Source organism: Caloenas nicobarica, chromosome 16, assembly GCF_036013445.1.
Source record: "Caloenas nicobarica isolate bCalNic1 chromosome 16, bCalNic1.hap1, whole genome shotgun sequence".
NCBI classification, from domain to species: Eukaryota; Metazoa; Chordata; class Aves; order Columbiformes; family Columbidae; genus Caloenas; species Caloenas nicobarica.
The window spans coordinates 12,727,112-12,738,128 of NC_088260.1; the positions used below are offsets into that span (position 1 = coordinate 12,727,112).

The window sequence follows — 11,017 nt, forward strand, 5'->3', positions numbered from 1 at the left end:
AGGGCCCTGCAACCCAGCCAGCCTGGGATTGTGTGAAAGGCTGCACGAGAAGCGCTGGCAGCTCCATCACCACTGTCCCCACCCCAGCCCTGCCTCAGCACTGGCACCAACCCTGGCTCTGCCACCCAGCCCAGGTCGAGCACCACAACGGCTCAACCAACGCCAGCGGTGCCGGCAGCGCTGCCCCAGCCTTGCCATGGTGACATCCCCACGTGTGGAGCTGCGAGATGGGACTGTGTCCATTCCCACGCGTCCCTCCAAAGCTGGGCCAGCCCCAGCCCGTCCCCGGTCCCACCGAGCAGGCCAGGGCTGGTTGCACGGTGTCCTTGCAGGGCAGCGCGGCTGCCCTCCTGTTGCTGGCTCCAATGAGCCCCTCAGCGCAGGGGCTGTGGGTCAGCAGCTCTGAGCAGAGAGCGGGGCTTTTCAGAGGGGCAAAGCTGCAAAAGCCCGTGAGGGTAGGTCCCTATCTCCACCCTCGGTGTGGGGCTGCCTGGGCAGTGCAGAAACCCCCGTTAACATGGAGCAGAGAGAGAAATTGTCCGTGCTGGGCACTCACCGCCCATGGGGAGACAGAGGGGGAGGCACAGGGCCGTGCGTCGCTCACCGCAGCCTTCGCTCACGGCCGCTTGCTGTGGCGGGGGCTATTTTGCCACTGAGCGTACATATCACCAGGAGAAGCTATTTTTTGATAAAACAAACAAATCTTTCCAGCTTTTCTAAAAATAGCCATTGCCCTTTTTTCTCCCCCCGCTTCCCTTCCCAGCTCAGGCTGCCTTAGAGACAGAAATCCGCCTCGAGCCATCCAGTTATTAATACGAGTAAATAAACCCTTATCTTCGGTGCCTTGTTCTAGCAGGAACACGTGGGGGCGGGAGGCACCCAGCTGCCGGGACCCCACGGCCCCCGCATCCCCGCTGCCTGCGCCCCAGCCCCGCGGCGGGGTGGGATGTGGACCCCCATCCCCAGCGCAGTCCCCCCTGCTCCTCCTGCCCGGCAGACACAACCCAGGTGCCTGGTTTGGGTTTAAATTGAGGTTTTTTCCTTGTGCTGCTGCCACCTTCACCAGCTTGCGCATCTCATGGGATGCGGGGGGATGCGACTGACCGTCCAGATGTGGAGGCTGCTGCCTTCGCCCCTCAGCATCCCCATTGCTGCCTGCACACTGTCCTCATGGCATGGGACTGGGGGGCTCCCAGCACAAGTTGGGCAGCGCCTTCCCCATGTCAGAGGCTAAAAATTCAGGTTTAAGTGGAGATGAGGATTTGAGGCTTTCTGCACAGGGAGAGACCCCGCCGGGCCCTGGGTGATGGACGGACAGAGTATTTCTCAGCAAGGAGTAAAAAGAGAAATACCTTTTATTACAGATAAAAGCCTCTTCTGTTTCTAGAGAGCAGAAGGCAGCCCTACCACGGCACAGGCACAAAGCGCTTGGTGCCAGGAACATGGAGCTGCTGCAGAGTCCCCTTCTTCCCCCACCTCTTCCTCCTGCTCCTCCGGCTCCCCGGAGGCGGCCGGAGCTCAGTAGCAGTGCGCGATGGTCTCCATGTTGAGGAAGCGAACGTGCATCTTGGTTTCGATGTCGATCCCCTGCCACATCTGCAAGGGGAAGGGGCTGAGCGGGGCCGGCGGCCGAACGCCGCGGTGCCTGCGGCCACCCGGTGCCCTCCTCCTGGGGACACGAGCGGAGATGCCACCAACCTTAAGGAAGTCTTCGAAGGTGATGCCCTCGTACACCTGGTCCGGCCCCTGTGCACGGCAAGAGAGAAAACATGACGGCTGCCCTCAGGGGTCTCAGGACACTGTGTCACTGGGGCGGGTCCCCTGGGGCTGTGGGACACGTCTCCCATGGGCGCCCAGCACTGTGCCCCACGGCCAGCCCAGAATTGCTTCCCGGAGCCACCAAGGCTGCGAGGAGCTGCTTTTTTCACAAGCACTAAAGCCCCAAGTACTGAGGATGGTGCTTTATGGGGTGCTGCTTGCGTATCCTCCGCGGCTCTTATAATGGAAAACAAGCCTCAAAAAACCCCCGCAAGCTTCTGCCTGTGAAAAAAATCATCTTTAACCAAAGCAGCCTGGGGACAGGGAAGACGCCTCGGGCAGGGCAGACACCTTCCAGCCCTGTTTTTGATACCATCTGTGTATCTCTGCGCCACGGTAGAGCAAGGAACCGGCTCCCACCATTTGTCCCACACAGACGCTGGCCGCCTCCATCATGGCCCCGTCGGCGATGGACCGCGCCGACTCCTTCTCCAGGTGGGGGTTCCCTGACAGCAGCTCCTCCACCACCTACAAGGCAGCGGGTCAAGCCGAGGGCTGGGAACTCAGTGGTGATGGGGCAGGAGGGACCATACGTTACATTTCTGTACTCCTGCAGCGTGATCTTCCCGTCGTGGTCCGAGTCGTACATGTGGAAGAGGACTGGGGAGGGACGAGAGGAACACGGCAGGGTCAGGGGAGCCCCGTCCCGCCACAGAATCACAGAAGGGTTTGGGTTGCAGGGCCCTCCCCAGCTCCCCCAGTGCCCCCCCTGCCATGGGCAGGGACATCTGCACCAGCTCAGGTTGCTCAGAGCCCCGTCCAGCCTGGCCTGGGATGTCTCCAGGGATGGTTCAGCCACCACCTCTCTGGCCAACCTGGGCCAGGCTCTCCCCACCCTCAGGGCCAACAATTCCTTCCTCATGTCCAGCCTGAATCTCCCTCCTTTAGTTTAAAACCATCACCCCTTGTTCTCTCAACCATCTGACCCCCAGCCCCGGGCTTTGCACAAGCCTCACATTTGAGTTTCTCTTTGCGGAAGCGATCGAGCTGCTCCTCGTCCATGTTCATCTCGATAGGTCTGAAGTAGGACATGATGGTCAGGAAGTCTTCGAAGTTTATCTCATCCGCCAGCCCATCTGACTCCGGCCGCAGGTTCCTGCCAAGAGCGGAGCCGCTGGTGACAGGGGACCGAGACCCCCCGGTCGCCCCCCGCCTCCCACAGAGCCCAGCGTGTCCCTCGGCAAAACTTTAGGACCGTTTTTTTCCCCTAAGACTTAGCTTTAATGTCTTTAATTTTTACCCTGGCTCCCTCCCAGCCTTCAAGGAGAAGGTCTTTGCCCTCCTGCCTTTGTAGGATAAACCAACTACCCCTGACCCTCCCGGCAGCGCCGTGGACGTTCTTACCGCTTGTCAAAAAAGGCATGAACGATTTTGGCCCTAATCGGGTTGAACTCCAGGTCAGGGATGCTGTCGAAATTCTCCTTGCTGCAAAGGAAACACAGACAGCCCAAAATGTGAGGGAGCCGCAGAGGAAGGAGATGCTGCGACAAGTCACTGAAGGGCCGGGGCAGAAGCCCTGACCCCATTCTTTCAAAGGAATGCTGGCAAAAAAAAAGAAGAGGTTTTGCATGGAAACCCCTGTTTGCCTCAATTCAGAGCGAAATCAAGCCGTGCTGCTGCATCGGTCTGTGCTTGGTGGAGCTGCAGGGGATTTTTGTCTCCACTAAAATGGGTCTTTGGGGAGCTCTGGGTCGGAGCAGCTTGGGGCTGATGTTTGGGCTCTTTGCACGGTTTTCAGACAGTTGTCCCAGGAATACGGGGCTGGACGAGGTGGGGGAAGGAGCTCCTGCCGCCCACCCTGCCCTGGGCTCCCTCTGCCCTTGCATTCGCTGCCGCCGGGCTGCGCGGCACCGACGCCGGGTTAAGCCTGGGCTGGGTGTTTGCTGTCAACATTTTACAAAGCAAATGAGCCAAGAAATCATCTCGGCTTGGGGAGAGGCAGAGGGCAGCTTGGCTCCCCGGCTCCTCGCGTGGCTGGTGCAGCCGGTCGGGTGTGCCAGAGCTTTCCCGAGCCACGGCTTCGGTGCACGATGTCCTGCAAAGACACCGAGGACGGGGAAAAGGGCAAGTGCGGCAGGAACGCCTCACTCCCCTCCCCAAAACTGATTTTTAAGGCTGGAGAAAAATGGGATGTGTGGCAGGAGCAACCCTGCTCTCAGGCCACGGCTTCACCGCTCACTTTTCCTCCTATTATTTGCAATCCTAGAATATTTTGGGTGGAAAGGGACCTTCCCAGCTCCCCCAGTGCCCCCCCTGCCATGGGCAGGGACATCTGCACCAGCTCAGGTTGCTCAGAGCCCCGTCCAGCCTGGCCTGGGATGTCTCCAGGGATGGTTCAGCCACCACCTCTCTGGCCAACCTGGGACAGGCTCTCCCCACCCTCAGGGCCAACAATTTCTTCCTTGTATCTAATCTAAATCTCCCCCTTCCAGTTTAAAGCCATCACCCCTTGTCCTGTCACTACGTGCCGTCATAGAAAAGTCCTTCTCCAATTAAATTTTACAGTGAAGATTTTAAGTACTAACTCAAATTATTGAAGACATCATATAATCTCTTTTCTGTATTTGTTTACAGACTTAGATTTTTCTTTACATCTTTACGGGAAAATGGATTTCTTAATTCCTATTTTGTTAAGGGTTATAGCCCAAGCATTCACAAAAAAGACTGAAAATACACATGTACGAAAAAGAACAATGGAGCCGTATGAAGCTAAAAGTCTTTCAGATTAGGTTTTATAATGAAATTATAATATGCAACTAGGTATGAGACTAATCAGCCTAATCAAACTCTGTTGATATAAAATGGTGAGATATCTGAGCTGGAAACTATTAACTGTAACTGCAATGCCAGGCTGCAGAGGGCAGCTCAGCATGGCCAGGGGTGGCTGGGAAGGACCCAGGACCAGGCGCACCCCGGGGACCAGGCACCCCAAATTGGCACCTTTGCCGGCCCGGGGGACGCAGGTGCTGGGGGTGCTCTGGCAGCTCCCAGCAGGACAGGGATGGAATCACAGGATCATTTCAGTTGGAAGAGCCTCTCAGGATCATCGAGTCCAACCATAACCCAACCCTGGCACTGCCCCATGTCCCTGAGAACCTCATCTAAATGCCTTTTAAACCCCTCCAGGGATGGTGACTCCACCGCTGCGCTGTGCAGCCTGTTCCAATGCCATGGAGATGGAAATGATGGAGATGGAGATGGAGATGGAGATGAGATGGAGATGGAGATGGAGATGGCGATGGAGATGATGGAGATGAGATGGAGATGGAGATGATGGAGATGAGATGGAGATGGAGATGGAGATGATGGAGATGAGATGGAGATGAGATGGAGATGGAGATGATGGAGATGAGATGGAGATGGAGACGGAGATGATGGAGATGAGATGGAGATGGAGATGATGGAGATGAGATGGAGATGAGATGGAGATGGAGACGGAGATGATGGAGATGAGATGGAGATGGAGATGGACGTGCCGTACCGGATGGTCAGCTGGTCGCGGCTCAGCTGCTTGAATCGCCGGTGCAGGTGCTCGATCTGCTCCGACGTGACTGTCGGGGGGGAAAACAGAGAGGTGATGTGGTTGGAAAGAGGTGACGGGGGAAAAGAGAGAGGTGACAAGGGTGACGTCCCTTGGGAACAGTCCCTGGGGGCCCCGTCTGCAGGGCTCCTGTCCTGCCCACTGCCACGGGGAGACCGGGGGGCACCAAAACCTGCCACAAAGCTCGTTCCCTGGGGACACCAAAGCCCACTCTGTCCAGCAACAGCCAAAAGCCTTCCTGCTCCTGCATTCCCTCCGGCAGCCTTGGGCACTTCTTGGCACAGTTGTCCCCATCCCCGTTTCCCTTTGATGGCTTTGTGCAGCCCTGCAAGGCCCATCCTGCTCTGCTGGTCCCTGGGCGCTGTGTCCCTTGCTGAGAGGCGGGTGACAAGGTGATGGCAAGGGCTGGTTTGTCACCAGTCCCCTGGCCCAGCACAGCACGGCAGGATCCCACTTCCCCCAGTTTAGGATCCGCAGACCCTTCGAACAGGCTTGACCGTTTAATCCGGGGTTTGTTGGCAGCCTGGGCAGGAGCTGTGCCCTGGGAGCACATCTCAACCTGCCCCGGGGTGTCTCTGCTTTCTGCTGAGAAGTTAACGTGCTCATGGCCACAGCTGTGAGGGGCAGACAGAAAATAAAGCTAAAAAAATGAAAAGAAAAGCCCAGAGCTGACGACAGCCAGCTGTGTTTTGCCAGGGCAGAGGAAAGGCTGAACATGCAGGAGATGCATCGGCACCCAAAGAGCAAAGCCGCGTTTTGAAATAGCTGCTGCTTGAGCAAAGCCGGGGCACGGGGGAGCCCCGAACCATCAGCCTGGGCTCTGGGCTGGAAGCAGAGCCCGTCAGCCTTGCTTTGAGCCCCAAAAATGCTGAGGTTACGGCATGAGGCTCAGCAGCATCTCTTCATCTTTTTCATCCCACGATACAGGCTATTTGATTTTTTCCCAGCTACTCTCTACAGGCTGTAAACAAGCTCTACAAACCCCCGAAGACTTGCAGAGCCTGACTCTCTTGTACAAATATTGACAGTAGCAATTCCCGGGAGCCGGGGAAGTGGCTTTCGGTGCTGTTCACGTGGGACGGTGGCGTCTGTTCGGGCACCACCTGGACCCCGGCGCTCGCTGCAGCTCCAGCCAGGTCATCAGCCTTTCCCGGCAGTGGGGAGAAGGATGAAATCACGTTCAAGTATAATTGAGAGATTGCAAATGGTTAACCACTGCAGCTGAAAGACAACAGGTCAATGCTGAGCTAGCGTGCTCGCTGGCTGGTTCTCTCTCTCTCTTTTATTATGTTTAAATAATGTCCTCTGCTCCGTTTCCCTCTGCTGTTTCACAGCCTTGAAATAGAAACGGTATCGATCAGCGAGGCTGAGCCGTTAGAGCCCTCTGTTAATGGACTGGGAAACCCATCTGTGCTGCTGGGGCTCAGTGCCTGCCCCCACATCTCTGTTCCCTTTGCAGGATGAGGCCATTTGAACCCCCTGGACCAACTTTGGGGGTCCCCCCTCTGAACCCACTGGCTCTCAGGCTGCACAGACACCACTAATTCACCCATTTGATGTTTTTTTCCCTAATGCCTCCCCTGGCTGGTGTTCTGCTGCTGTTCACACGCAGACACAGAAACTTCCTCTGGTCTTTGCTTTCCAATTTTGGCCACACAGAAGTGACCTTTCACTTTTTCCCTTGACAACATCACCGTCACCATGGGAGCAGCTGGGCCACCAAGCCTTCAGCATCATCTGGGACTTGGTCGGACACCAAAGTCTTTGATCCCTTGGAAAAAAACTTCCCAGGCGCCGACATGACAAAAATGTGGGGTCACTGGCTGGATGCTCACGGTCAGTCCAGCCCCACTCCCCATCCAGCTGCAAGGCAAAAAAGAGGGATCTTCCTCCCTCTTTCCCCAAACCCATGTCTTCCTCGCCCGGCTCCGAGCTGCGGCACAGGCAGGTCTCTGAGGACGGCACCGTCCTGCGAAGGGCAGCAGCACTCAGCCGCTTCCCCCCCCAAAAAAACCCCACAAAGCCGCACCTACACAAAGGGCAAAGGCTTTTCTGCAAGCAGGACTGGCTCAAGGGCAGCACAGGCTGCTCGTACCACTGAGCATCATCCCCAGTGCTCTGATGCTGCAGGGCCGTGTCTGAGCAGGGTAACCTGTGCTGAAGGGGGAAAAAAAGGGTATTTAAAACAAAGGGTGTTGGGCTTGCTGTTTCCCAGCCTGCGGCAGTTTGTGCTGCTTCGGCAAAGGGTGTTCCCCAGGAAAGAGATGCTCTGGAAGGGCTCAGCCCCCCACTGCCCTCCCTGTGCCATCACTGGACTGGCCTGGCTGCGGGAAAAGATTGTATCGTCCCAGGAAGGGCCACTTCAGCTCCGGGCAGATGCCGCTGCTGCAGCTTTGTAATGGGGCACGTGGCAGCGGGGATGGGAACTGGCCCTGATGGTCCTGAGCAGACAATAATGGGCTCCCCTGTTGCTTTTGGGGAGGGAGAAGGCAAAGGAACACGCCATGGGCACATCCTGGGGAGCTGCAGGGACCGCTGCCCTGTCCCTGCCCTTCCCAAGGGTGACCGCAATGCCCTCCATGGGCTTGTACCGCAGTCGGAAGCCTGGGACAAACTTGCATTCCCCAGGTTTTTCCAGCAGCAGCCACAGCACGGTGGGAGCCCTGTGAATCCTGCTGGTCCTGGCACAGGGGCGTTGCAACTCCCCTCCACCAACCTCTAGTTTCGATGAGACTTTTTCTGGGTGTTGTCTCTATAAACCCTTCTCTGGAGTGATTCCCAGGGCACTCGGGTGTGGGGCAGGTGCTGGAGAAAGGCCCATGGGCAGAGCTGCCTGCGCAGGAGGTGCCTGGTACAGACAGCCTGGCAGCACCGGTGTGGCAGGATCCCCGGGTGAGAGTGTCCCCACAACAACCCCCTCCCACCCTGGTCTGCCACGCTCGCAGCCCTGGGCTCCCCGGCTCCTGCCTGCGGGCAGGGCTGAGCTCACCCCGAGGTGCCGCAGAGCTCAGCCCTTGCTGGGAGAGGAAGAGGAGAAGAAGCGCGAGGGGAGGAAGCGCGATGTGACCGTAGGGTTGGGGAGAAGAGGCTGGATCGCCCCCAAGCCCAGCACATCCTTTGGGTGGGAGCAGAGCCTCCACTACCCCTCCCTCCGTCCCAGCAGCAGCTGGGGGAGTCAGGGGGGAGCACCCCGATCTCTGTGCCCAGCGCTGGGCACATCCTGGGGCACCCTGGAGCGATGACATTTCCCAGGAGGGACACGACCACCAGCACCGACCCCAGCTTGGAGCCCTGGGCCACGTCCTCGCCGCAAACCCCCACCGGTCCCTTCTCCCCGCACCGCCGGGCGTTACACCCGCCCCGGCCCCGCCAGCATCGCCGGTGGCTCCTGGGCACAGCAGCGACGTGGGGACAATTTCTCGAAGTGGCAGCGTGGGTGGGCAAAGCGCTGCTGGGGCACCGGGGGTGCACCCCTGCGGGTGACACGGCTGCATGTCCCGCCCCCCACCGCCCCTGGTGACATGCCAGCACCTCCGGGTGACATTCCTACTTGTCCCCCCCCCCGCCGCATCCCCGGTGACATGCCCGCATCCCCCCCGCACCGCCTCCGGTGACATGCCAGCAGCCCCAGGTGACACGCCTGCATCCCCCCCCCGCCCCTCCGCAGGTGACATGTCCCGCACGGCCGCCCTGGTGACATGTCCCCTGCAGGGCCGGCCAGCCCGTGTCCCCTCGGGGCGGTGGGGCAGGAGGGCTCCGGGCGGGGCGGGGGGGGCGCGGAAAGCGAGCAGGGCCCGGCCAAGGTGCCCCCGGGCCGGGCTGCTCCTGCCCCGCAGCGGGCGATACTCACAGCCGGTCCTGTCGGCCAACTCCCGCATCTCGGCGGGCACGGAGTGCGCGGAGCCCATGCCGGGCCGGGCCGGGCCGCTGCACCGGCCGCCGCCGCCGCCGCTGTCGCTTATATGGGCGGGCGCGGCGGGGAGGGAGGAGGCGGCAGCGCGGCTCCCCCGGGTCCCTGAGCAACCCGCTCCGCCGCGCCATCGTTAGGTTCCAGAGTTAACAGCCGCCCCCCTTCCTGCGCTGGTGGCACTTGCAGCCCCTGGCCGTGCCCACTCACGCTGGGACCAGTCCCCAGGAGAAGGGCAAAGAGCGGCCCCCGGGCCCCCCCGCTCCCTGCCCAGCCTGGGCTGGGCTCTCCCCCGCTGTAGCAGGAACCCCAGTTCTCACATGAGCCCTTCAGCTTCTCCCAGCCCTGGCTCTGCCCAGGGCCACACAGGGACCCAGGAAGCTGGGAAGAGACCCAGGGGTCACACAGGGTCCCCCCAAAAGCGAGAACCCTCCAGCAGAGGTGCTGGCTGCGACCCCGGGGGTGCAGGACCAGTGGGGAGGCAGCACCCGGCAGGTCTGGCAGGGCCCGGTGCAGAGGTGGGTGTTTCTGTCACTGTCTCTCAGTGCCAGACTGGGCTCCGGCACTGGCAGCGACACGTCAGCCTCCCCCGGGCGCAGCGAAGAGCAAACGGTGTTCTGGAGACAACGCCACAGTTTGGGGAGAGGCGGCTCAGAAAGCACAGCACGCTAGGGCAGGAGGGAACAAGTGTGGTTTATTTTTTTTTAAAGCCAAATATAAACGGGAAAGGAATCAAATAATTTCCAGCCTCCAGCTGTCCCAGATCCAATAAAACACCTGTTTCATGTTTTTTAAAAAAGGATAAAGGAGAGATGTCCCCATCCTGCAGCCTCAGCTGTCACCCTGGGCCAGGACCCAGGGAGATAATTGTTCATCCTCTGTGTCTTTTCGCCCAGCCCAGGCTTCCCCAGCCGAAGGAGGAGGGTGGGAAACAGGGGTGACACCAACACAGCCAGTCCCCGTGTCCTCACGGTGGGAAAGAGCCACCAACCAGGCTGTGACATCCCTTGGAGATGTCCAGCACTAGGCAGGACAATACCCTGAGCAACCCAGCGTGAAGCTGAAGGTGGTCTGGAAGGGACCAGAAGACCCAAATAGTCCTTTCCTCCCTTCTCCCTCCCACACTCAGCAGCAGAGGCCCAGAAGATGCAGCTCTCCACTGGCCAAAGTCCGGGCTGGCTGGTGCATGGGGCGTTCAGGCATCTCTTTTTCCTGTAGAGGCTGGTGACAAACTGCCACGGTTTGTCACGGAGGCCACACGCCATGCCCTCAGCTCTACGGGTTGTCAGGGCACCCCCCACTGTGTCCCCATTGGCCCTGTGTGTCACCTCCCTGCGCCCTTTCCCTATGAGCCAGACAAAAATTACTACTTGTTCCTGCCCCCTCTTCTTCCCCTCTGTATATTTTCCTTCACCCTCCAGAAAGCCATTTCAAGGCGGTGGCACGCTGGCTGTCCTGTCCACAGGACAGACGGCCGATGACACAGAAAAGATGGTGTTGGCTGCAGGAAATTCACCCCTCTGCGCCAAGGGACCCAGGATGAGAAGAGCTGGGCACTGCACCAGACCAGGGGTGGCAACTCAGAATCACAGAATGTTAGGGATTGGAAGGGACCTCAAAAGATCATCTAGTCCAATCCCCCTGCCAGAGCAGGAACACCCAGATGAGGTTACGCAGGAAGGCGTCCAGGCGGGTTTTGAATGTCTCCAGGGAAGGAGAATCCACAACCTCCCTGGGCAGCCTGTTCCAGT

At 59.1% G+C, this 11,017-nt stretch overlaps 1 protein-coding gene across 1 annotated transcript; it reads right to left on the reverse strand.

Annotated features, from left to right (window-relative positions):
- Positions 1-1,428: 1,428 nt before the first annotated feature.
- TESC (tescalcin) lies at positions 1,429-9,293 on the reverse strand. The gene is made up of 8 exons (XM_065646581.1): positions 9,210-9,293; positions 5,300-5,369; positions 3,163-3,243; positions 2,775-2,914; positions 2,357-2,418; positions 2,179-2,286; positions 1,699-1,746; positions 1,429-1,596 (listed from the first exon to the last, which is right to left on the reverse strand). Exons 1-8 carry the CDS (start codon positions 9,265-9,267, stop codon positions 1,519-1,521), a joined length of 645 nt encoding a protein of 214 aa, XP_065502653.1. The 5' UTR covers positions 9,268-9,293; the 3' UTR covers positions 1,429-1,518.
- Positions 9,294-11,017: the final 1,724 nt, after the last annotated feature.

Excerpts from the sequence above, each read along its gene's own strand:
- TESC (XM_065646581.1), bottom strand. The coding sequence starts at position 9,267 with ATGGGCTCCGCGCACTCCGTGCCCGCCGAGATGCGGGAGTTGGCCGAC. Across the intron at positions 3,244-5,299 it reads CGCGACCAGCTGACCATCCG|CAAGGAGAATTTCGACAGCA; the intron begins GTACGGCACGTC and ends TTTCCTTTGCAG. Across the intron at positions 2,419-2,774 it reads CCGCAAAGAGAAACTCAAAT|TCCTCTTCCACATGTACGAC; the intron begins GTGAGGCTTGTG and ends GTCCCTCCCCAG.